General features: G+C 50.8%; 1 protein-coding gene across 3 annotated transcripts in view; it reads right to left on the reverse strand.

Annotated features, from left to right (window-relative positions):
• The window catches only part of OLFM2 (olfactomedin 2), an 83,661-nt gene extending 57,597 nt beyond the window's left edge, over positions 1 to 26,064 (reverse strand). The window contains exon 1 of one of the 3 annotated variants that reach the window (XM_054461652.2): positions 25,850 to 26,064. In XM_054461652.2, the coding sequence (XP_054317627.1) occupies positions 25,850 to 25,915 (66 nt within the window). In that variant the 5' untranslated portion in view covers positions 25,916 to 26,064. Of the gene's footprint in view, positions 1 to 3,607; positions 3,928 to 25,849 lie in introns of those variants that run through there. The other 2 variants (XM_054461650.2, XM_054461651.2) reach the window with 2 other exon arrangements.
• Between the last annotated feature and the right edge of the window lie 655 nt (positions 26,065 to 26,719).

Raw genomic sequence — 26,719 nt, forward strand, 5'->3', positions numbered from 1 at the left:
ACACCTACTATGTGCCCGTTATTTATTTGTTTTTGTTTGAAGGAGGAATCCACAAATCCTTATGAAGGTGTGATTGTGGATTCAGTCACTGGACAAATATTTATTGTAGGCCTACTGTGCGTCACACCTTAGGGTTCAGTAGTGAGCAAAACACAGACGTCTTCAAGGATCTTACCATCTCATAAAGACTCTAAATTCCCCCTGACTAATATGGAAATTGAATCCCAGCTTCTCAGGAGGCTAAGACGGGAGAATGACTTGGCCTGGGAGTTCCAGATGTCAGTGAGCTATGATGGCACCACAACACTCCAGCCTGGGTGACAGAGTGAGACTTTCTCTAAAAATAATAATATTAATAATAATAACAATAAGGAAGTTGGGGCTTAGAGAAATTAAATAATTTCCCCCAAAGTCACACAGCTAGTAAATTACAGGGCCAGAATTCAAACCCACATATGTTTGACTCAAAAATCTTATCACTAACTGAGCATTTGCTATCTTAGGCACTGAGCTGGGGGTTTTCAAACATAAAAATTCTTGACATAGAAAAGGCACTTGATAGTCTTGTGGAATAGGCCGGGCACTGGTGACTCATGCCTGTAATCCCAGCATTTTGGGAGGCCGAGGCAGGAGGATCCCTTGAGCCCAGGAGTTCAAGACCAGCTTGGGCAACATGGTGAGACTCTACCTCTTAAAAAAATAGTTTTGTGGAATAAATACAATGGATGTAAGGATAGATGAATGGACGGAGAGGCAGATGGATGGTGGAAGGATGGATGCACAGAGGACAGAAAAAGAGATAGTTGGATAATGGATAATGGATGGATGGAGGGATTGGTGAATGCATGGATAGAGATGGATGGATAGAAGAATGGATCCATGAAAGGACAGAGAGACAAATGATGCATCATGGATAGATGAAAAGAGATGGGTGGAAGGATAAAGAGATGGATGTGTGAAAGGATGGATGTACAGATGGATGGACAGATGGAATAGTGGGTGGGTGTATGAGTGAATGGATGGAGAGAAAATGGATGGGTAGATGAAATAATTGATGGATAGATGGATAGACTGATGGAATAACAGGTGGTTGGATGAATGAATGAATGGAGATATGGATAGCAAGACAGATGGAAGGATGGGCGTAAAAATAGATGGATAGATGAAATAATAGATGCACGGAAGGATGGATGGATGGATGAAGTGATATATGGAAGCGTGGAAGGATGGGAATTTGAACGCAGATCTCTGTTACCCACAACAATTCTGTGAGGTAAGACATCATTCCCATTTTATAGATGAGAAGACAATAGCTCAGAGTGACAAAGGCACTGGCCAGAGTCATACAGCAAGTTGGGGACAAAATCTAGATTCCAACATAGGTCTTTCAGACTCCCAAAATGGACACCCTCATGTCACAGTCCCCTCCCAGCCCTCACCCTGAGTACCTTAACATCTCACTTCTCAGATCCCTTTTGACAAAGTATAATGAGACTGAGGGATGGGGTGTCAGGGATGGGAGGGCCATTGGCTTTCAGCAGGTGAATTCATGGAAGCATTGGATGAAGATGCTGTTAGCTACGAATGGGCCAGAGTGGAGATCAGGTCTGCACACACACATACACACTTACAGAAAACACACAGCACACAGGGCACCCTACACACATGCATACAAGGCAGGCACACACACACACTTTCATAAATCCACACTTGCACTTATATGCACACACTTACAAAGACATACCTGTCCACACATATGCAAAGATACTTGCACACACGTTTGCACAGATACATATGCACACACAAAATCATAACTCATAGACATGCTCTTACATACTTATGTATACATTCTGCAGACACACCATATGCACACATTTACACACACCTGCATAGAACACATATACACAGACTCACTTGCTTTCAATGGTGGTGGAGGGAAATTTGGCTTCTGATTTCAATGAGATACCATCTCTCTCCCTTCTCAGATAGCAATGGCAAGAAGCCTGTATCATACTTGTGTATAACAAACTCATATGCACACATGCAATCTTTTAACACAGGCAAACCCATAGTCAAGGACAGGCAATTGCAGATACACATGCAGATACGTCCACACCCAAGCACAGTCACTCAGGGACACACCCACACTCATTCTGGAATGCACCCTCACACACAGGAACACACACCGGACCCCATGCCGGCAGTGCACATAAACTTTCTCCACTCCCATTCCCCCATATACACACCAAAATACACACATATAGACACACCAGGACATACCCAAATAATAAACACTTGATGTGACAGACACACAGAAACACACCGTCTCACACATTGGCTGCCAAGTCTAAGAATCTAGCCTGAAAGCTCTCACCTGTGTCAAGCCCAATACCACCCCCACCAGGTGCTGGACAAAGCCTTCTCAGGTGTCCCCACCACCACCACATACCCTTGCCTTCGACCCTAGGGAGCAAATTCTTCTTTGCTCCCAGCAAGGAGAAAGAAGCTGCGGGATGACCATTTGGGGCTAAGCAAGGGAGGGTTGGTGAAGTTGGGGCTAAAGAAAGGGAGCCCCAGGCATCACAGCCTGGGTTTGGGGGATGATTTGGGAGGAGCCCCCCAAACAGATGGAACAGGGGTGGGGCTACCAGGGGTTGAGGAGTGGGAGGGGAGGGGCATATCTGGAGGAGGCCCAGGGAAGTTTGCAATGAAGGAAACCCCTCCCCTCTCTCCCCAGGACACCACGGGGAGAACCCCACTGAGTTCTCTCCTTCTTCCCCGATCCAGGGAAGCTCTGTAGTGGGGAAGCTGGAGGATAAAGCCTCAACGGGGGATGGGATGGGAAGGCGCAATCCCGGAGCTCCTGGAGGCAGTGTCAGCTCCGGCCCCAGTCTGCGCCCCGTCTACCTTTCAGGGAGGGTGAGTTATGGGGATAAATATTCAGCACATGGCGAGGCAAGAATGGCGGAAGGGGTGCAGGGGAGAGAAAAAGAGAGAAAAAAAGAGATACAAATTCTCAGCGCCACGGAGACGGAGACAGAGAAAGACAGAAATATTAATAGAAAGAGACCCAGAGACGCAAAGCAGGGGAAATGAATAGAGACTCAGACAGAACTACTCAGAGACGCCCAGACGCAACCAGGCAGAGACCCTGAAGGTGGAGACACTCGGAAACCCCTCGATCCTCCCCTTTCAGAGACAGGTTCCTTCTAAATCCCCGAGTCTCACCCTCCTCCCGCTGCACCCTACTCAGCCCGGACTCAGCTCAATTCTGCAGCCCTTGTCGCCTCCGCCCTGGGGCCGGAGCGAGCCTGGTACGCTATTGGCGCTCAGACATTGCTCACTAATAATCATAATAATCAATAATAACAGCAAGAACCATCCTAAATGGCGCGGAGGTGGCTAGGGGTCCCGGGGCTCCTTCTGCCTCCAAGTCCGACCCTGGAACCCCGAGAGGGCGTCCCCTACCCAGGAGCGCCGGGCAGGGTCGTGGGAAGCACAGGGGTAGAGGGGGACAGGTGGGGGCCCCCGGGGGCTGCGGCGGCGACAGCGGCTGTGGCGCGGGCACCACGCCCCCCGGGAGCGACCCCGCGCGGCAGCCACTCACGATTTTCTCGGAGGCGCCCGCACGGGACACGGTGCCGTTGAGCCCCACGAGCGAGGGCAACGTCTGCGACATCCAGTTGGTGACCATGGCCATGGTGCTCAGCACGGCCCCGATCTTGAGCAGCGGCACCGACATCGCGCCTCCGCCTCATGCCCCGCGGCCGCCCGCCGCGCGTCCCTTCTCTGGCCCGCCGCGGGGCGCTCGGTCCCTCGACACCCAGGCGCCCCGGGGAGCGTGGGGGAGGGGGCACGAGCGCGGGCTGCGGGGCAGGGGGTCCGGGACGGGGCTCGGGGGGGTCTCGGGGACGCGGGCTGCGGCTCCGCGCGCCTGGCGGGCTCCTCTTATAAAGCGCCGGCTCGGCCCCCCGCCCCCTCCCGCGCCTCCGCGCCGGGCACTTCCAGCCGCCGTGACGTCACGCCTCCGGCCCGGAGCCCAGCGGGGGACGGGGGGGCGCCCAGACTGCCCCCACCCCCCCACCCCAAGCCCTCGCTCGCCCCCCGCCGGGGACCTCTCCATGGGGTGGGGGACCTCCCCCTGGTGGCATTCCCCAAGCGCCCCACCCCCGCCGCGGTGGCATTCCCCAGCCCCGCCCCCCAGCGGTATTCCCGGGCCCCCTCCCGCTAGGCGGTGTTCCCGGACTGCCTCCCGCGCGCAGCCCCTCTCCGAGCCCGAGCCGCGGGACCCCGCGCGTAAAGGCGCCCTCGGCCCACCCCGGCCACCCAAAGAGGGCAGGGGACCGGAGTCGCAAGTCCCCACCCACCTACTGTTGGGACACCCACCCTGGCTACCTAAAACCTCGGACAGCGGGCATTGGGGGGCGTGGGGGGCGACACGCTCGTGCGCTCCCATGAATTGGGTCACCAAGGGTCTCCTTTAGCTGGGGGAAGGGGCTTCCTTCCCGGGCACTGAGAGCACTCTAGGGATCCCTCGGTCATTTCGTGTCCCCAGGGTGGCGTGATCCAGGGCCAGCAGATGAAATTGCTTGGGTGCAGGTGCCGTCCTGGGGTCACTTCGGCCACGGGAGGAGTTCCCACGACTACCAAGGGCAGCTTCCTACCCAGGGACCGCGGAGACCCGGCACGCAGCTTTTAGGAGGCGAGTCCCGGGCGGGTGTCGACTTGCAACTTTAACTTGGGGTGGGGGCGGGGCACTCACGCTTCGGACCTTCCTCGCGGCCCCGGGGACACCGCTCCCGGCCCGCTCCCTCGGGGGAGCGGGAAGCGCAGTGCCCTCACCGCCCACCCGTCCGCCCACGCACCAGCCGGCGGCGGCGGCGGCCGCTGGGCCGCGGAGAGGAGCGCCGGGCGGGTTTTAATTTCCTCTGTTTTGCCTGCACTCACGCCCCCTCCTGGCGTCCCCGCATCACCTCGCTCCGCCGCCGCCGTCGCCTTCAGCCCGCGGCCGCCGCCGTCTGGAGGCGGCGATGACTCAGGCCTTTCCAGGTGGCGGCCTGGGGCTGAGGGCTCTGGCTGGGGAGGAGCGCCAAGCATGAGCGGGGAGGGGGGTGGGGGTCTCGAACCGTCTTTTTTCTTAGCTGGACAACACCAAGATGCAAGTGTGACCTGTAGGGATGACTGTTCCTCTCTGCCTCAGTTTCCCCATCTGCAAAGTGGGTGGTGGAGACCTAACACTTGTAAAGGGCTTGGTCATCCTGAGAATCAGGTAATTTACTGAGCATCTACTATGTCCCAGGCACTGTGAACAACAGACAAAAATGCCTGCCTGTGTGAAATTGAATATTCTTTTTCTTTTCTCTCTCTTTTTTTTTTTTTTGGTAGAGATGGGCATCTCGCTATGTTGCCCAGGCTGGTCTCGAACCCCTGGCCTCAATCGATCCTCCCACCTTGGCCTCCCAAAGTGTTGGGATTCCAGGAGTGAGCCTCCGGGTTGGATGTGAAGATGAATATTCTATGGGGTGAGACAGTCAAGAAATAGGGGGAAAAAGTAAAGTACATAAGATATTAGGAGGAAGGGGAAGTAAACTTTAAACAGGGTGATTGGAGAAAGGGATTTATTTATTTATTTATTTATTTATTTATTTAAGACGGAGTTTTGCTCTGTTGCCCAGGCTGGAGTGCAGTGGCGCGATCTCGGCTCACTGCAAGCTCTGCCTCCCAGGTTCAGGCCATTCTCCTGCCTTAGCCTCCCGAGTAGCTGGGACTACAGGCGCCCGCCACCACGCCCGGCTAATTTTTTGTATTTTTTAGTAGAGACGGGGTTTCACCATGTTAGCCAGGATGGTCTCAATCTCCTGACCTCGTGATCTGCCCGCCTCGGCCTCCCAAAGTGCTGGGATTACAGGCGTGAGCCACGGCACCTGGTGAGAAAGGGACGTTTAAGCAGAGACCTGAAGAAAGTGAGGAAGGGAACCATCTGGATATCTGGGGGAAGAGAGTTCCACGCAACAGGAACAGCAAGTGCAAAGGCCCTGGGGCAGGAGTCTTTGAGGACCAGGAAGGAGGCCAGTGTAGTTGGAGTAAGCCAGGGGGAGAATAAGGAATGATGATGTTTGTAAAATACTTTACGAGTGTCTGGGACATGGTAAGTTTTTCAAATAGTAGCTACCATTGCTGTTATTATTTGAGGCTGGCCACAGTGGCTCATGCCTGTAATCCCAGCACTTTGGGAGGCTGAGGAGGGTGGATCACTTGAGGCCAGGAGTTCGAGACCAGCCTGGCCAACATGGTAAAACCCTGTCTCTACTAAAAATACAAAAGTTAGCCGGGTATGGTGGTGCACGCCTGTAATCCCAGCTACTTGGGAGGTTGAGGTGGGAGAATCGCTTGAACCCGGGAGGCAGAGGTTGCAGTGAGCCAAGATCGAGCCACTGCACTCCAGCCTGGGCGACAAACAGAGTGAGACCCTGTCTAAAAAAAAAAAAAGATGAGTTCTTGCCAGCTTGTTCTAAAGCTTTCATTGATGAGTGCTGAACACTTTGCAGATGCAATGTTAACAATTGCTGCAACATCCATGAACAGTACAGTGACACCCCTATTTCCAGGTGAGGAAACAGCTCAGAGAGGAGAGGGACCCAGATCAGGGGAACCCAGCAGGGAATTGGGGGCCCAGGTTTTGAAACCAGGTCTGTCTGATTTCATACCCTAAGACCAACCGGGCTCCAGGCCTCCTGGCTTAGACAATTTGGAACCCAACAAACTTTCTCACTCTCTGGCCATGGGTACTGTGGGAAACTGCCTTATTTCAGCGCATCCAGGCTTCTCCAAGGAGTGGTCTGTGCTCGAGTTTGCACTTGCTTGCATTTAATTCCTCGCCTCCCACCTCCCCAACGTTTCCAAAACTCCTCTCACCACAGGTGCCAATTTGCCAGGTCCATACCCTCATGCCAGTCCTCATTAGGTCATTCTCACAGTCAGTCCCCACTCACCATCACCTTCTTGAAACTCCTTTTTCCCTTGACTTCAGAGACACGTTATCACTTCCTAGTTCTGCACCCACCTCTCTGGCTGTGCCGTTGCTGTCTCCTGCTACTCCCTAAAACTCTATCTTTCAGGGCTTTGTCCTGGGTTCCCTGCCGCTCTCATTCTGCCTGGACCATCACCCACTCTCAAGGTTTTGGCTCCATCTGGGACACTGCTACCTCAGGACCTTTGAACTTCCTGTTCCCTCTGCACAAAATACTATTATCAAGGATGCCCCATGGCTTGTTCCTTTACTTAATTAATGTATTTTTTAGAGACAGAGTCTTGCTCTGTCACCCAGGCTGGAGTGCAGTGGTTCAATCATAGCTCACTGCAGCCTCTAACTCCTAGGCTCAAGCTATCCTCCTGCCTCAGCCTCCCAAGTAGCTGGGACTACGGATGCGAGCCACCATTCCCGGTCCTTTATTTAATTTATATCTCTGCTCTGTCATTGTGTGGGTCAGAGCCATGCCCTGCCCTTCCCCCAGAAAACTACATTTCCCAGATTCCATTCCATACTGGCTTCCTGTTCGGTTTATCCAATGGGAGCCACTGGAGGGAGATCGGAGATTGGAGAGGAAGGCAGAAGCCAGGATGTTTCTCTCCTGTGTCCGCTTGGGGTGGAGGGTGTTTTCTGACAGTGGCTACGCCTCCTCCATAGTGCCAGTTCCTCCCCAAGAGTCCCTTCCTCATCACATCCCCTCTTTGCCATGTCCCTCCAGTAGCTTTCTGCTGTAGCCTATTCCGGATTTCCTCATCATCGCATGTGGCTTCTCAACTCTTTCTTCTCCCACTTAACCAATTTCCTGTATTACATTTCCCCTCTCTGAAACACGTAGAGTGGTTTGTTTCCCTAACAAGACCCTCAGTGATACGGTGATCTTATCCAAAGGACCTTCCCTGGCCACCTCATCTACAATCTGAGCCCCCCACCACTCTGTGCCACTTACCCTACTTTAGTTGTTTTTTGTTTTGTTTTGAGATGGAGTCTCGCTCTGTTGCCCAGGTTGGAGTGCAGTGGCAAAATCTCTGCTCACTGCAACCTCCATCTCCTGGGTTTGAGTAATTCTCGTGCCTCAGCCTCCCGAGTAGCTGGGTTTACAGGTGCATGCCATCATGCCCGGGTAATTTTTGTATTTTTAGTAGAGATGGGGTTTCACCATGTTGACCAGGCTGGTTTTGAACTCCTGACCTCTAGAGATCCACCCGCCTCGGCCTCCCAAAGTGCTGGGATTACAGGCATGAGCCACCGTGCCTGGCCACTTTAGTTCTTTTATCTTTTTTTTTAAGGCAAGGGGCTGGGCACTCTGTTGCCCAGGCTGGAGTGCAGTGGTGCAATCATAGCTCACTGTAACCTCAAACTCCTGGGCTCATGTGATCCTCCACCTCAGCCTTCTGAATAGGTGAGACTACAGAGGCACACCACCGTACCCAGCTAATTTTTTAAGTTTTCTGTAGAGATGGGGTCTCACTATGTTGCCCGGGCTGGTCTCAAACTCTTGGGCTCAGGCAATCCACCTGCCTCAGCCTCCCAAAATGCTGGGATTGTAGGCGTGAGCCACCACGCCAGACCCTAAAAGTCTTTTTAAAGACCCAACAATTCCATCTACCCAAGAGAAACCAAAGCATATGTCCATGAAAAGACCTACACATGAATATTCATAGCAGCGCTGGTCATAATGAATGAAACAATCCAAATACCCATCAACTGGTGAGTGAATAAACAAATTGCAGTACATCCATACAATGGAATGCCATTCCGCCATAAAAAGGAACATGCTCCTGATATATGCTACAATGTGGATGATCCTCAAAAACATTTTGCTAAGTAAAAGGAGCCAGACGCAAAAGACCACATAGTTTATGATTCTATTTATACATAATGTCCAGGGAGAGCAAATCAATACAGACAGAAAGTAGACGAGAGATTGCCTAGAAGTGGGGGTGGGAGTGGAGATGGAATGCAAATGGGCACGGGGGCTGTTTTGGGGGTGATGAAAATGTCCTAAAATTGGATCGGGGTGATGGCCGCACAACTCTGTAAATTTACGAAAAGTCATTGAATTGCACGCTTACACAGGTGAATTTTATGCTCTGTAAATTATATCTCCATAAAACTGCTGAAAAGGGAAGATCCACCAGGCATGGTGGCTCACGCCTGTAATCCCAGCACCTTGGGAAGCTGAAGCGGGAGAATTGCTTGAAGCCAGGAGTTGGAGACCAGCCTGGGCAACGTAGTGAGACCTCATTTCTCTCTCTCTCTTTTTTTTTTTTTTGAGATGGAGTCTCGCTCTGTCACCCAGGCTGGAGTGCAATGGGGTGATCTCGGCTCACTGCAAGTTCCGCCTCCCAGGCTCACGCCATTCTCCTGCCTCAGCCTCCGGAGTAGCTGGGACTACAGGCGCCCACCACCACGCCCGGAGAATTTTTTATATTTTTAGTGGAGATGGGGTTTCACTGTGTTAGCCAGGATGGTCTCGATCTCCTGACCTCGTAATCCGCCCGCCTCGGTCTCCCAAAGTGCTGGGATTTAGAGGCGTGAGCCACCACGCCCGGCCGAGACCTCATTTCTTCCTATTTATTTATTTATTTGAGACAGAGTCTCGCTCTGTCGCTCAGGCTGGAGTGCAGTGGCCTGATCTTGGCTCACTGCAACCTTCCCCTCCAGGTTCAAGCGATTCCCTTACCTCAGCCTCCCGAGTAGCTGGGATTACAGGTGCGCGCCACCACGCCTGGATAATTTTTGTATTTTTAGTAGAGATGGCATTTTGCCACATTGGCCAGGCTGGTCTCAAACTCCTGACCTCAAGTGATCCTCCTGCCTCAGCCTCCCAAAGTGCTGGGATTACAGGCATAAGCCACCACACCTGGACCACTGCCTTTTTTTTTTTTTTTTTTTGAGACACAGTCTTGCTCTGTCGCCCAGGTTGGAGTGCAGTGGTGAGAGCTCAGCTCACTGCAATCTGTGCCTCCAGGGTTCAAGTGATTCTCGTGCCTCAGCCTCCTGAGTAGCTGGGATTACAGGGGCACGCCACCATGCCCAGCTAATTTTTATATATTTTTTTTTAGTAGAGGTGGGGTTTCACCATGTTGGCTGGCTGGTCTCGAACTCCTGACCTCAGGTGGTCTGCCCACCTTGGCTTCCCAAAGTGCTAGGATGACAGCTGTAAGCCACCATACCTGGCCCCTCCCCACCAAAAAAATTTTTTTAAATAGCTGGGTATGGTAGCATGTCCCTGTAGTACCAGCTACTTGGGAGACTGAGGTGGGAGGCTCGCTTAAGCCCAAGTGTTTGAGGCTGCAGTGAGCTATGATAGCACCTCTGCACTCCAGCCTGGGCAACAGAGCAAGACCCTGCCTGTACAAAAAGGGGGAGGCATTTTTAAACTTTACTTGCAAGCTCCCTCTTTGAGGTGCCCTGCACTGTACTAACACGAGAATAAGTGTCTCCTTAAATTTTGAGCCCAAGATTCCTTGCTTGCATCACCCTGGTCCTGGCAATGATGTACCCACGGTCAGAAATGAGAGATTATTTACTTTTTACCCCTCCTTCTCCATCCCTCCTCCTCTATTCAAACCAGCACCACAGCCAGCTAATCCTGATGCAGAAATATCTCAAGAAAGTGTCCCCTCTTCCCCATCATCATCACTGTGAACATCATGCTGGTGAGCCACTGAAAAAAATGTTTCTTCCGGGGCCAGGCGCAGTGGCTCATGCCTGTAATCCCAGCACTTTGGAAGGCTGAGGTGGGCAGATCACTTGAGGCCAGGAGTTCGAGACCAGCCTGGCCAACATGGCAAAACTCTGTGTCTACTAAAAATACAAAAAAAAAAAAAATTAGCTGGGCATGGTGGCACAGACCTGCAATCCCAGCTACTTGGGAGGCTGAGGCAGGAAAGTTATTTGAACCTGGGAGGCAGAGGTTGCTGTGAGCAGAGATCACACCACTGTACTCCAGCCTAGGCAACAGAGTGAGACTCCATCTCAAAAAAAAAAAAAAAGTTTATTTCCCTTGAAATTTCTGGGTGGTAAAAAATTCATAACTGTTGGAAAAATATCAATAATTGCTGAGGTTTATTTAGTACTACCATGTTCCAGACACCATTTGCAGCAAAGTACATGTAGTAATTCATTTAACCTTCAGAATATCCATATGCAACAGACAGAATTATAATTTTCTTTTGTTTGTTTTGGGATTTTGTTGTTGTTGTTTTGAGACGGGGTTTTGCCTACCGTCACCCAGGCTGGAGTGCAGTCACATGATCATACTTCACTGTAGCCTGGACCTCCCTGGCTCAAGCGATCCTCCTGCCTCAACCTTCCGAGTAGCTGGGACTACAGTCATATGCCACCATGCTTGGCTAATTTTTTTTTGTTTTTGGTAGAAATGGGGTCTTGCCATGTTGCCCAGGCTGGTCTCAAACTCCTGGGCTCAAGCGATCCCCTTGCCTCAGCTTTTCAAAACGCTGGGAAGACAGGCATGAGCCACTGCACCCAGCTAAGCAAAGGTTTTTAAAATAGAACACTAACAAGCACTAGCCATGAAAGAAAAAATTATTTGAACTACATTAAATTTTTTTTTTTTTTGAGACGGAGTCTCTGTCGCCCAGGCTGGAGTGCAGTGGCGTGATCTCGGATCACTGCAAGCTCCACCTCCCGGGCTCATGCCATTCTCCTGCCTCAGCCTCCCAAGTAGCTGGGACTACAGGCGCCCGCCACCATGCCCAGCTATTTTGTATTTTTAGTAGAGACAGGGTTTCACCATGTTAGCCAGGATGGTCTTGATCTCCTGACCTCGTGATCCGCCTACCTCAGCCTCCCAAAGTGCTGGGATGACAGGCATGAGCCACCACGCCCAGCCTGAACTACATTAAAATTAAGAAATCCTGGCTGAGTGCAGTGGCTCACGCCTGTCATCCCAGCACTTTGGGAGGCCAGGGCGGGAGGATGGTTTGAGCCCAGGAATTTGAGACCAGCCTGGGCAACATGGTGAAACCCCGTCTCTAAAAAAACTACAAAAATTAGCTGGGTGTGGTGGTGTGCACCTATAGCTCCAGCAACTCGGCAGGCTGAGGTGGGAAGATCGCTTGAGCCCGGGAGATCGAGGCTGCAGTGAGCCGTAATTGCACCACTGCACTCCAGCCTGGGCAACAGAGTAAGACCCTGTCTCAAAAAAAAAAAAAAAAAAAGAAAAGAAATGAAATGAAATTAAGGAATTCTATTGATTAAAAGACACCACTAAGAGAAAGAAAAGAAAAGCTACAGAGAAGATATTTGCAATCATTATGTCCAATAAAAATCTTATATCCTGATTTTATAGTTATGTAAAATATGTATATGTATCTATGTAAAATCTGGATACACACACACACACACACACACACTCCTACAAATCAGTAAGAAAAAACCAGACATCTGAACAGAGAAGTGGGCAAAAGACCTAGACATTTCACAAAAGTGGATATCCAAGTTGTCAATAAACATATGGAAAGGCACTTAATTCATCATCAGGCACATCACTCATCATCAGGAAATGTAAATGAAACCCACAATGTTCCCAGCACTTTGGGAAGCTGAGGTGGGAGGATCACTTGAGCCCAGGAGTTGGAGACCAGCCTAGGCAGCATAACCAGACCCTGACTCAAAAAAACAAAAATAAATTTATAAATAAACCCACAATGCAATACTATTTGGCACCCATCAGAATGTCTAAAACTAAAAAAAGGCCAGGCACGGTGGCTCATACCTGTAATCCCACTACTTTGGGAGGCCAAGGTGGGTGGATTGCTTGAGCTCAGGAGTTCCAGATTAGCTTGGGCAACAGGGCAAAACCCCGTCTCCACAAAAAAATTAGCCAGGCATGGTGGTGCATGCCTGTGGTTCTAGCTACCTGGGAGGCTGAGGTGGGAGGATCACTTGAGCCTGGGAGGTTGAGGTTACAGTGAGCAGAGATTGTGCCACTGCACTCAAGCCTGGGTGACAGAGTGAGACCTTGTCTCAAAAAAAAAAAAAAAGAAAGAAAGAAAGAAAAAAAAGAAAAGAAAAAGAAAGACAACACTAAGTGTTGGGGAGGATATGGAGCAACTGGAACACTTCATACACTACTGGTGGAAGAGTACATTGTTGACTTTTTGGAAGAGTCTCTGAAACTTTGGAAGACTATACAGCAGTTTCTCCCCATGACTCAGCAATTCCACTCCTACGTATATACAGTTGAGCTTCATGATTCAAAAATTCCAGATTGGCAAATTCGCCTACTTATTGCAATTTGTTTATACTCTAAGATCAATACTCGCTGGGGCATTTGTGGTCATTTATGGACATGCACAGTGATTTTTTTTTTTCTTGTTTAAAAACAGGGTGGAGTAGTCAGGCATGGTGGCTTATGCCTGTAATCCCAGCACTTTGGGAGGCCAAGGTGGGCAGATCACTTGAGGTCAGGAGTTCAATACCAGCCTGGCCAACATGGTGAGATCCTGTCTCTACTAAAAATATAAAAATTAGCCAGGTATGGTGGGTGCACACCTGTAATCCCAGATGCTTGGGAAGCTGATGCACAAGAATTGCTTGAACCCGGGAGGCGGAGGTTGTAGTGAGCCAAGATCATCGCTACTGCACTCCAGCCTGGGTGACAAAATGAGACTGTCTCAGGAAAAAAAAAAGAAAGAAAAGAAAGAAAGAAGGAAAGAAAGGAAAGAAGGAGAGAGAGAGAAAGAAAGAGAGAAAGAAAGAAAGAAAGAAAGAAAGAAAGAAAGAAAGAAAGAAAGAAAGAAAGAAAGAAAGAAAGGAAAAGAAAAGAAAAGAAAAGAAAGAAGAAAAGAAAAGAAAATTAAGAGTGCAGTGGTGGGATTGCCTTTACCTCCTGGGCTCAAGCAATCCTCCGAAGTAGCTGGGACTTCAGGCATGCAGCACCACACTTAGCTAATAAAAAAAAAATTTTTTGTAGAGCTGGGCGTGGTGCCTCACGCCTGTAAGCCCAGCACTTTGGGAGGCTGAGGCAGGTGGATTACCTGAGGTCAGGAGTTCGAGACCAACCTGGCCAACATGTCGAAACCCCGTCTCTACTAAAAATACAAAAATTAGCTGGGCTTGGTGGCATGTGCCTGTAATCCCAGCTACTCGGGAGGCTGAGGCACAAGAATCACTTGAACCCATGAGGTGGAGGTTGCAGTGAGCCAAGATCGTACCACTGCATTTCAGCCTGGGCAACAGAGCAATAACCCTGTCTCTACAAAAAAAAAAAAAAAAAAAAAAAAAAAAAAGGCCAGGCGCGGTGGCTCACGCCTGTAATCCTAGCACTTTGGGAGGCCGAGGCAGGCAGATCACAAGGTCAGGAGATTGAGACCATCCTGGCTAACACAGTGAAACCCTGTCTCTATAAAAATACAAAAAAAGTACCCGGGCGTGGTGGTGGGCACCTGTAGTCCCAGCTATTCGGGAGGCTGAGGCAGGAGAATGGCATGAACCCTGGGGGCGGAGCTTGCAGTGAGCCAAGATCACGCCACTGCACTCCAGCCTGGGCAACAGAGCAAGACTCTGTCTCAAAACAAAAAAAAGTGGGGGGAGGGGGGAGGGATAGCATTAGGAGATATACCTAATGTTAAATTAGGAGTTAATGGGTGCAGCACACCAACATAGCACATGTATACATATGTAACAAACCTGCACGTTGTACACATGTACCCTAAAACTTAAAGTATAATAAAAACAAATTGTTTTTGAAATGGAGGTCTCGCTCTGTTGCCCAGGCTGGTCTCGAACTCCTGGGCTGAAGACATCCTTCCGCCTTGGCCACCCAAAGCACTGGGATTATAGGTGTGAACCATTGCTCCCAGCCTGACAACATACTCAGTCACCCAACCCTGTTGAGGTCTAATAAGGAGACACTCTGCTTTCTTCCTCCAGCTCTGATACTACATGCAAGTGTCTTTTTTATGGTCCATTTAGTGCCAAGCTTTTCATATTTTTGTGCTGTTTATTGGTGACTTCGCTATCTTCAGTGGCCCCCATGCACCATGCTGAAGTGTAGTCTAGTGTTTCTAAGTGCAAGAAGGCTGTGATGTGTGTCACGGAGAAAAGACATGTGTTACAGAAGCTTCATTCAGGCATCAGATCTAGTGCTATTGGCCGGGAGTTCAATGTTAATGAATCAAAAAATAAATATATATGTGATATATATATATGTGTGTGTGTGTGTATATATATAGATATGATTGATATATATATATGATATTCTAAAACAGAAACACACATAAAACAAAGTTATGGCTGGGCACCGTGGCTCATGCCTGTAATCCCAGCACTTTGGGAGGCTGAGGCAGGCAGATCGTTTGAGCCCAGGAGTTGGAGACCAGCCTGGGCAACATGGTGAAATCCTAGCTCTACAAAAAATTAGCCAGGCCTGGCGGTGCATAGTCCCAGCTACTGAGCGTGTTGGGAGGCTGAGGCGGGAGAATGGCTTGAGTCCGGAAGGCAGAGGCTGCAGTGAGCCTAGATCACACCACTGCACTCTAGCCTGGGGAACAGAGTGAGACCCTGTCTAAACAAAACAAAACAAAACAAATGTATATATTATTCAGTTGACAAAAACGTTGTGGTCAGACGCTTTCGACAAAAATAACAAGTGTTGGTGAGGAAGTGGAAAAATAGGAACCCTTTGTGGGAATGTAAAATAGTGCAGTCGCCGTAGAAAACATTATCATAGTTCTTCAAAAGCTTAAAACATAGTTACCATATGACCCAGCAATACTTTTTTTTTTTTGAGACAGGATCTTACCCTGTCACCCAGGCAGTGGTACAATCATGGCTCACTGCAGCCTTGACCTCCCGGGCTCAAGTAATCCTCCCACCTCAGCCTCCTGAGTAGCTGGGACCACAGGCACAGCTAATTTTTGTATTTGTTGTAGAGACAGGGTTTCACCATGTTGCTGAGGTTGGTCTCAAACTCCTGGGCTCAAGCAATCCACCCACCTCAGCCTCCCAATTGCTGGATTACAGGGGTGAGCCACCGCACCTGGCCCAGCAACGCCACTTCTGAATACGTACACAAAAGAATTGAACTCAGTGTCTCAAAGAGATATTGGCACACCCATGATCATAGCAGTATTATTCAAAAAAGCCCAAAGGTGAAAACAACCAGGCCGGGTGCAGTGGCTCACACCTGTAATCCCAGCACTTTGGGAGGCTGAGGTGAGAGGATTGCTTCAGGCCAGGAGTTGAAGACCAGCTTGAGCAAGATGACAAGACCGCATCTCTACAAAAAAAATTTAAGAATTAGCCAGCCGTGGTGGCATGCACCTGTAGTCCCAGCTACTTGGGAGGCTGAGGTGGAAGGATCCCTGGAGCCCAGGAAATAGAGGTTGCAGTGAGCTATGATGGTGCCACTGCACTCCAGCCTGAGTGATAGAGAGACACTTCCTCTCTCAAATTAAGACTTTTTTAAAAAAAGCTGAAAACAACCCAGTGTCTATTTACTGATGAATGAATGGATAAACAAAATGTGGTATATCCATACATGGAATATGATTCAGCCTTTAAAAGGATGGAAATTCTAGGCCAGGCATGGTGGCTCACGCCTGTAATTCCAGCACTTTGGGAGGCCGAGGCGGGCGGATCACGAGGTCGGGAGATCAAGACCATCCTGGCTAACATGGTGAAACCCCGTCTCTACTGATAATACAAAAAATTAGCCGGGCGTGGTGGCGACCGCCTGTAGTCCCAGCTATTCCGGAAGCTGAGACAGGAGAATCGCTTGAACCTGGGAGGCGGAGCTTGCAGTGAGCTGAGATCACACCACTGCACTCCAGCCTGGGACAGAGAGCGAGACTCCATCTCAAAAATAAATAAATAAATAAATAAATGACTAAGGTGATAAATTTTATATTATGTGTATTTTACCGCAATTAAAAATGTTTAAAGTCTTCCATTTAAACACGCATAACCTCTTCTATGAGTCACTATTACCAGCTCACTAAATTCTAGGCCAAGTGCAGTGGCTCATGCCTATAATCCCAGCAGTTTGGGAGGCTGAGGCAGGAAGATCCTATGAGCCCAGGAGTTCAAGACCAGCCTGGACAATATAGTGAGACCCTGTCGCTACAAAAAATAAACAAAAAAAATTATGTGGGCATGGTGGCACACGCCTGTGGCCCCAGTGACTCAGGTGGCTGAGGTGGGAGGATTGCCTGAGCACAGGAGTTTGAGGCTGCAGTGAGCTGTGATCGCGTCACTGCACTCCAGCCTGGGCGACAGAGCAACACTCTCTCTCTAAAAATAAATAAATAAGGTCCAGCGCGGTGGCTGACGCCTGTAATCCCAGCACTTTGGGAGGCCGAGGCGGGCGGATCACGAGGTCAGGAGTTTGAGACCAGCCTGGCCAACATGGTGAAATCCTGTCTCTACTAAAAATACAAAAATTAGCCAGGCGTGGTAGCATGAACCTGTTAACCCACTTACTTGGGAGGCTGAGGTAGGCGAATTGCTTGAACCTGGGAGGGGAAGGTTGCAGTGAGTTGAGATCATACCACTGCACTCCAGCCTGGGCAACAGGGCAAGGCTCTGTCTCAAAAAATATATATAAATAAATAAATGAATAAATAAATTCTAAAATCCTTAACCCAGCTTTCGAAGCCTTTACAGTCAGATCACAACCTACCTTTTCAAGCTCACTTCCCTTCTCCTATCTGCACCCACCATAGGCATCAACCACACACTTACCCTAGTTTCCATTTCCAGAACCTTCCCCTCTTTTAAACATGGTTGGAATCATGTGTAAAATAAGGGTAAACCCACCAGGTCTTGTCAGCATGACCAATGACTTTCTTCTGTGTCCACCCTCTAGTCTTCACTCACTCATCCTTCAAGGCCCATCTCAAATGCCACCTCCCCCAGGAAACCCACTTGACTCTTGACATCTGGCACTTTGTACCATGTGTCTGCTGCATCTGTCTCCCAAATTTGGCAACTGACAGCCATTCAGAGCGGACTGTGTCACGTCCCTCCTGAGTGAGTGAGTGCCTCTATCAGTGTCTTTCTCATAGAAATTACTAGAGAAATTAGGAACAGAAACAATCTGGGCCAGGTGCAGTGACTCATGCCTGTAATCCCAGCACCTTGGGAGGCCGAGGAGGATCACTTGAGGTCAGGAGTTCGAGACCAGCCCGAACAATATTGTGAAACCCTGTCTCTGCTAAAAATACAAAAATTAGCTGGGCCCGGTGGCTCACGCCTGTAATCCCAGCACCTTGGGAGGCTGAGGCAAGAGGATCACTTGAGGCCAAGAGTTCAAGACCAGCCTGGGCAACATAGTGAGAACCCCATCTCTACCAAAAAAAAAAAAAAAAAAAAAGGAAAAAGAAAAATTAGCTGGATGTAGTGGTACATACCTATAGTCCTAACTATTTGAGAGGCTAAGGGGCTAAGGTAGGAAGATCACCTGGGCCAAGGAGGTTGAGGCTACAGTGGGCTGTGGTCACACCACTCCACTCTAGCCTGGTTAACAGAGCAAGACCCTGCCTCTTAAAAAAAATGAAACAAAATAAAATTTAAAAAGAACCCAGCTCACCATGTGCTCATCATGTATTTTTCTTGGGATTCACCAGGACTCTCTTAGAGCCTAAAAAGTGAGAAGCTATTTGCCATTTCATTTGATGGCTGAACTGGCTTTGCCTTTTGGTTTCTTTCTTCTTGTGCAATGACACCTGTGTTCTCATCTATTAAGCAAGGCTAGTTACTAGCTGCCCAGGATTGTTGGGACTATGTGTAAAGTAAGAGTAAACAGGGACCGAGAGTCTACTGGGTACCCAGGAGCAACAAGAACAACCTTTTCTAGACTGGACGCGGTGGCTCACGCCTGTAATCCCAGCACTTAGGGGGGCCGAGGTGGGTGGATCACTTGAGGCCAGGAGTTCAAGACCAGCCTGGGCAACATGGCAAAACCCTGTCTCTATTAAAAATACAAAAACTAGCCAGGCATGGTGGTGCACGCCTGTAATCCCAGCTACTTGGGTGGCTGAGGCATGAGAATTGCTTGAACCCAGGAGGCGGAGGTTGCATGAGATGAGATCGTGCACTCCAGACTGGGAGACAGAGTGAGACTTTGTCTAAAAAAAAAAAAAGAGAGAGAGAGAAAGAGAATAAGCTTTTGTATACAGTCTTCATGGAATCTACTCTCCCTACTCTCTGCTCTTTCCTGGTTACTTCTTGGTTTGTGGCTGCACTCTGGATGGATGAGGCTGCAAGACACACTGAGGTGGTGTGCACCTGTAATCCCAACTACTTGGGAGGCTGAGGCAGGAGAATTGCTTAAGCCCAGGAGTTCGAGGCCTTCCTGGGCACCATGGCAAGACCCCATCTCAAAAAAAAAAAAAAAAGAGATAGAATGGGCTTCCACCTTGGCAGTGAAGACATGTCAATGTTCTCAGACAACAGTTCCCTAGATATGGGAATAAAGTGCTCCTGTCATGACAACTTTTTTCCCAACACAGCCAGGCTCAACTCCTCCAGAAGTTAAATCTTCTACTCCACCCCTTGAAAGCACAAACTACCACCCAGTGCTTGTTGCATAGCATAACACTTGAGATACAGAAGGCTCTCAATGAATGCTCTCTAAATGAATACATGGGCCGGGCACGGTGGCTCACACCTGTAATCCCAGCACTTTGGGAGGCTGAGGCGGGTGGATCACCTGAGGTCAGGCATTTGAGATCAGCCTGAACATTGTGGTGAAACCCTGTCTCTACTAAAAATACAAAAATTAGCTGGGCGTGGTGGCGTGCACCTGTAGTCCCAGCTACTTGGGAGGCTGAGGCGGGAGAACAGCTTGAACCCAGGAGGTGGAGGTTGCAGTGAGCCAAGATTGCACCACTTCACTCCAGCCTGGGTGACAGAGCAAGACTTTGTCTCAAATAAAATAAAATGAAAATAAAATAAAATAAAATAAAATAAATGAATACATGAGTGCGGGAACAAATGAAAACAGCACATTACTGCCTCCCAGGCACTGACACTGAATCCTGGGGCTATAAAGTCATTGCCCACACCAGCCACTGGGCTCATCAGAAACCCACAGATACCAGGCCAGGTGTGGTGCCTCACACCTGTAATCCCAGCACTTTGGGAGGCCAAGGCAGGCGGATCATCTGAGGTCTGGAGTTCGAGACCAGCGTGGGCAACATGGTGAAACCCTGTCTCTACTAAAAATACAAAAATAAAAAAAATTTTAAAAAAGGCCGGCTGTGGTGACGCGTGCCTGTAATCCCAGCTACTCGAGAGGCTGAGCAGGAGAATCGCTTGAACCCGGGAGGCGGAGATTGCAGTGAGCCGAAATTGCGCCACTGCACTCCAGTGTGGACGACGCAGCAAGACTCCGTCTCAAATATCATCATCATCATCAACTTTTTAAAATGTTTGCACCCGCGGCAAGTATCTCACCTGTTTTACCCTGACCTGGGCACCCCCATCCCACATACGCACATGCACACGCACAGGTGCAAAACCACACACATTGACCCACCAGTCACACAGACGCACACAGTCTCTGCACAAACCTTACTCGACCACTAGATGTCGCCCAAGCTCCATAATCTTAAATCCAGCCCCAAGGGGCTCTTTCCTACACTAACTCGGAGTCTTTAAATTTCCTTTTACTTCCCTCCACTGGGACATTTACATGCTCTAAAGGAGCCCCAGAAGAACATCATCTTACCCCTAAATAGCAGTGCCCTATCGGTGGAATGTCAGGCACAGGTAAAGAAGATGGGTTTTCCTTCTTTCTTTTTTGTGGAGACAGGGTCTCAGTCTGTCTCCCAAGCTGGAGTGCAATGGTGCAATGATAGCTCACTGCAGCCTCAAACTCCCAGGCTCAAGTGATTCTCACACCTCAGCCTCCTGAGTAGAACTACAAGCCTGGCCAATTTTTTTTAAAGTTACTGTAGAGGCCGGGCATGGTGGCTCACGCCTGTAATCCCAGCAGTTTGGGAGGCAGAGGCAGACAAATCAAGAGGTCAGGAGTTCGAGACCAGCCTGGCCAACATGGTGAAACCCCATCTCTACTAAAAATAAAAAAATTAGCTGGGCGTGGTGGCACGCCCCTGTAGTACCAGCTACTCGGGAGGCTGAGGCACAAGAATCTCTTGAGCCCTGGAGGCAGAGGTTGCAGTGAACTGAGATTATCACAACACTGTACTCCAGCCCGGGTGACAGAACAAGACTCCATATCAAAAATAAAAAAAAAGAAATAAAAAGAAAAAGTTATTGTAGAGATGGGATCTTGCTGTATTGCCCAGGCTGGTCTCAAATTCCTGGCCTCAAGAGACCCTCTGGCTTTGGTCTCCCAAAATGCTGGGATCATAGGTGTCAGCCATCACACCCGGCCTGAAGAATGGGTTTTCTTGGTGCCTTCCATCCAGGAGCGAGTGTTCCCCTGACACTCTCTTGATACAAGAATCCTGTGGTTTGAGAAAGAAAGACACTCTGTGTGTGTGAGGGGGTCCATCCATCCATCCATCCATTCAGCAGATATTTCTTGAGCACCTACTGTGTGTCAGGCTCTGCTCTAGACACTGGAGAAACAACAAAGCTGGCTGAACCCTGATAAACTGCCACTCTAGTGGGGAAATAGAGAATGAATGAATAGAAGAATCATAGAAATGTAGAAAAGAGGGCTATAAAGAAAAATATGGCCAGGCGTGGTGGCTCACGACTATAATCCCAGCACTTTGGGCGGCAGATCACCTGAGGTCAGGAGTCCAAGACCAGCCTGGTCAACATGGTGAAACCCTGTCTCTACTAAAAATACAACGAAAACTAGCTGGGCGTCAGGTGGCACGTGCCTGTAGTCCCAGCTACTCGGGAGGCTGAGGCACGAGAATCACTTGAACCCGTGAGGCAAAGGTTGCAGTGAGCCGAGATCGTGCCACTGCACTCCAGCCCAGGCAACAGAGCGAGACTCAGTCTCAAAAAAAAAAGAAAGAAAGAAAGACAGACAAAGAAAAAGAACACGGAGTAAGCAGTCAGAGAGTGGCAGCAGGGGGCTATTCCACTTAGCTGTTCAGGGTAGGCCTCTTGGAGGAGGTGACATTTAAGCAGAAATCAGAGATAAATAGCCACCAGGGGGAACAGTGTCACAGGAAGAGGGAACAGCAAGTGTGAAGTCCCTGAGGCATGTGATCTAAACTGAATTATTCCTTCTCCCCATCCTCTGGAAGCCCCAGGAAAGAGTTGGTCCCAAACCCAGATAGTGCCAACAATGTAGCTAGATCTTAGGGAGGCCTTCGCAGGGATCAGGAAGGTATCTTTTCCACAAGGAAAACAGTGGGGCTCAGAACTATCAAGCTTTCTGGTAGTCACTCCCAGGCCAGAACCCAGAACATCTTGGATAGATCCTGGATGAATGGACAATGCCTCTGACAGGCCCTGCTTTCCTGTTCTCCTGCTCTCTGGGTCAAATCCAAACTTCTGCCCACAGTTTACAAGTTCTTAAATGGTCTGGCTTCCCTGGCCTCATCTCCCCTCAACCTCCCCATTACTCACTCCTCTCCAGCCACACCAGCGTCCACACTGCTTCTGAAACTCACCAAGCTTGTTCCTACCCCAGGGCCTTTGCACCTTCTGTTCCTCCCCACCTTGAATGCTCCCCCCGCCAGACAGCCACAAGGCTCCCTCTCTCACCTCCTTCAGATGTCACCTGAAATGCTACCTCCTTAGAGACACCTTCCCTGACCACACTGGCTCAAATAGCCCCCACCTTGTAATCTTTTTTTGTTTTTTGCTTTGAGACAGTCTTGTTCTGTTGCCTAGGCTGGAATGCAGTGGCATGACCCCGGCTCACTGCAACCTCCGCCTCCCAGGTTCAAGCAATTCTCCTGCCTCAGCCTCCTGAATAGCTGGGACTACAGGTGTGCACCACCACACCTGGCTAATTTTTTGTATTTTTAGTAGAGACGGGGTTTCACCATGTTGGCCGGGCTGGTCTCAAACTCCTGACGTCAAGTGATCCACTCACCCTGGCCTCCCAAAGTGCTGGGATTACAGGCGCCAGCCTCCGTGCCCGACTGCTATCACTCTAATCTTTTTTTTTTTTTTTTTTTTTTTGACACAGGGTTTCACTCTTGTCCAGGCTGGAGTGCAATGGCGATCTCAGCTCACCGCAACCTCTGCCTCCCGGGTTCAAGCAATTCTTCTGCCTCAGCCTCCCTAGTAGCTGGGATTACAGGCACCCACCACCACGCCCAGCTAATTTTTTGTATTTTTAGTAGAGACAGGGTTTCACTATGTTGGCCAGGCTGGCCTCGAACTCCTGACCTCAGGCGATCCACTTGCCTCAGCTTCCCAAAGTGCTGGGATTACAGGCGTGAGCCACCGCGCCCAGGTCCACTCTAATCTTTTATACTTTATCTGTTATTCTTCATGCTACTTGCATTGTATTATATGTATATTTAGTTGCCGACACTGTATTACATGGTTATTCGGTTCTTTTCTGTCTCCTCTGCTAGGTCAACTCCAGGAGAGCGGGGATTTGATGACTCAGTTGTGGCTGTATCCCCAGTGCATAATCATATCTGTTCATTGAATGGATTAACCAATGACTTCTAGGAAGGACCTCTGGGCCCATCAGGGACAGGGAAGAAGTCTTTGGAAAGTGATGGAGGGAGCGAAAAGCGAGTAGAGCATCCTCTCTGCAGACCCCGCCCTTCCCTGGGGTGCCAGGCTGGGTGGGCCAACGCCAAGGGGTGTATGGGGCGCCGAGACTGTTTCACAACCATGTAGTTCCCGCGGTGGCCGACTGGAGGCACTGCAGCCCGCGGTAGGATTCCACCAGCCCCGCCCTAATGGTTACCTCATTTGGCCACGCCCCCGTTGTCCTTTAGCCCCGCCTCCACTGACCTTGTTAGTCCCGCCCCCAAAGCAACTCCCTCCCAGCCCTGGGGGCTGTAGGAGTCACCCTCCAATTGCAACTCCGGCAGCAAACTCTGGCATCCTAGCCAATCTTGGTGAGAAGCCAGAAAATCTAGGGTCCCCCTAGCAGGGGGTGGAGGAGAAGCCACAGGGGGTGGCTCTCTGTCTCCTCTGCTAGGTCAAGGATAATTCAACTTGATTCCTGGCTCATTTTTTTCCCACCGGTTTCTCAAGTGTGTGCCTCTTTTGGTCTCTTGTTTCTCCCAGGTGTGTCTCTTTGCTTCTCTCCGGCTCACACATCCATTAAGTACCTATTGTGTGTGGCCTGATGCCTGACGCTGGGCACACTCCCTATCCCACCCAGCTCGTGGGTGCTGAGATGCGTGGGGAAATGGAGGAGCGAGGGAGGGGACCCCACAACCTCTCCTCGTGGCCTGGAAATCCTTCTATCTGGAGTCTAACCTCCATTCCTCCCAACACCCCCCTCGGGGTGAGTACAAGGGTCTGATTCCTTTCTTGATGAGGAAGGGGAAGGTGCCCAAATTGTTTCTCTCCTGCGTATCTACCTAAAAGCCCACCTAGCAATGTCTTCACGGACGCTATCCACACCCATGGAGCGGATTATTTAACAAGAGGGTAATCGTGTGGGCTCAGGAGCCAGACTGCCTCGGTTCAGTCCCACCTCTGTCACTCTCGAGCTTGAGCAAGTGATTTAACTTTTCTGTGCCTCAGTTTCCCCGTCCATAAAATGAGGTAACAATACCATGCCCTAGTAGGGAGGAGGCAGAGGGGGTTAAATGCCTTAGTCTGTGCTGTATGATTGAAACAGCACCTCTCAAATTAGCACGTAATGAATGATCACTGTTATCATAATGACTATTTTATTATTTTTGATCCCAGCTTCCCTGTGAACTCCTACAGATCTGAGAACTTGGGGGTGCTCTCACCCCCAAGATGGAGGAGGAGAGGGGCTTTCCAATAGCAAAAGAGAGCGTGGACGCCCCACATTTTGCAAGGCTCCCTGAGCCTGCCCAAGAGAAGGGTGCCATGGGGAGGGAGACCTGCTTCTGTAAGGGCATGAATGGCGTGTGCGGTTGTGAGCAAGGCAACAAGACACACACACACACGTGCATGGATGGACACGTTTGCACACACAGCGCTTGCACACACACACACACCCTTTTAGAGTGATTTACCCAAAGGTACAGAACAGCACACGCTCACTCCAAGGCTCTCACACGGCCACACACCTGGCCACACACGTATTGTACAACACCCAGTCATCTGGAGCCAGTAATGAGGACACGGTCACACACAGACTCTGTCTCACGTACTGATCACACCCCAACTCAGGCACTAGTTGGACAAGCCCCCCAACCGCCACACACACAAACTGCCCCCGGTCACACCCAACCACGACACAAAGACACACACGTTTACCCTGCACCCCCACAGCATTTCACACGCGTCCCCGTCAGTCACTCTCACGTGAGTCCCGCCCCCTGCCCCACACTGGGGGCTGCAAGCGAGGAGTGGGGGGCTTCAGAAACTGGGCATCTCGGCCCCGAAGAGGAAGTCAAGGGTAAGCAACCCCCCACTCCAATGCCCCCTGAAGTTTCCCTCCCAACCCCACTCAGCTCCAGCGAGATGGCGGGGTGGGGGCTCGGGGCCATGGAGGGTTTGAGAACCCCAAAGACGCCACCCCCCAAAACAGCCCAGCTTGAGGCTGGATTTGAAGCCCCCCTTGTCCTCTCCCAAGCCAGAGAGTGCACGTCCCGGCCCCTCCCCCGCTGCGACCCCCGCCCCTCGCCGCCCTGCAGCTGGGGGGGCTTGTGGAGCCTCCCAACCCCGTTTCCCCGGGAACCCTCCGCGCCCCCCTCCTCTCCCGGAGCCACCCGCGCCCGCACCTGCCCGCCGGGCCCCTACCTGTCCGGCCAGGCCTGAGCACAGCAGCAGCAGCAGCAGCGGCGGCGGGACCGTGAGCGGCCACATGACGCGCCCCCAGCCCGGCGTCCCGACCCCCGCCCGCCCTAGCGGAGCCTCGGCGCGGGGACCGCCACCAGGCGCGACCCCGCCCGCCCGGCCGGGGCGACCCTGCGCCGCCGCCTCCTCCGCCTAGCCGGCGGCCGGGATTCCGCCCCACCCCCGCCCCCTCGCTCGCTCCGAGTCTTTGTTGCGGGCTCCGCCCCCCGCCCCGCCCCCAGCTCCTCTTCTGGAGCAGCTCGAGCAGGGTCGGGTTGGGGGGGTGGGGGGCGGGGAAGTGGGGGAGTCAGCACCGGCGAGGGGACCTGAGGACAGGACTCGGCAGCGCCCCCCAACCCCCAGGCCATTCCGGGAGCGGGTCGCGGAGGTGGGGGAGGGGTGCCCGTCACGTGTTTGTAAATTTCACCCTCCAGGGGGCATTTCCCACGTTGCAGGTGGGAGGGGGATGAATGGTTGGGGGAGAGGAGTAGGAGGAAGGCCTGGTAGCAGAGAAGAGAAATGATGAACTACCCCTCCCTAAAAACTCGAGTCAACAGGGAAACTGAGGCAGAGTCTGAAATTGGAAGTTGGAGGAGGGGTCAATGCCAGGACAAGAGGGGTGAGGCATAGATGGAGACGGGGAATAAGAGGAAAAAATTGGGGTTGGGGGGACAGGAGACCGAGAATCAGGCAAGAGGCCAATGGAAATGGCCACGTGGGTGGGCTTGGCCTCAAAAAGGGGCGTCTCGTTTTCACTCTCCCCGGGCGCCCCATTTCCCCACCAGTCCTCCCGCTGGAAGCCTCCCCGCCTCCGCCACACCTGGAAGAGTTTCT

Source organism: Pongo pygmaeus, chromosome 20 (assembly GCF_028885625.2).
Source record: "Pongo pygmaeus isolate AG05252 chromosome 20, NHGRI_mPonPyg2-v2.0_pri, whole genome shotgun sequence".
NCBI lineage: Eukaryota > Metazoa > Chordata > Mammalia > Primates > Hominidae > Pongo > Pongo pygmaeus.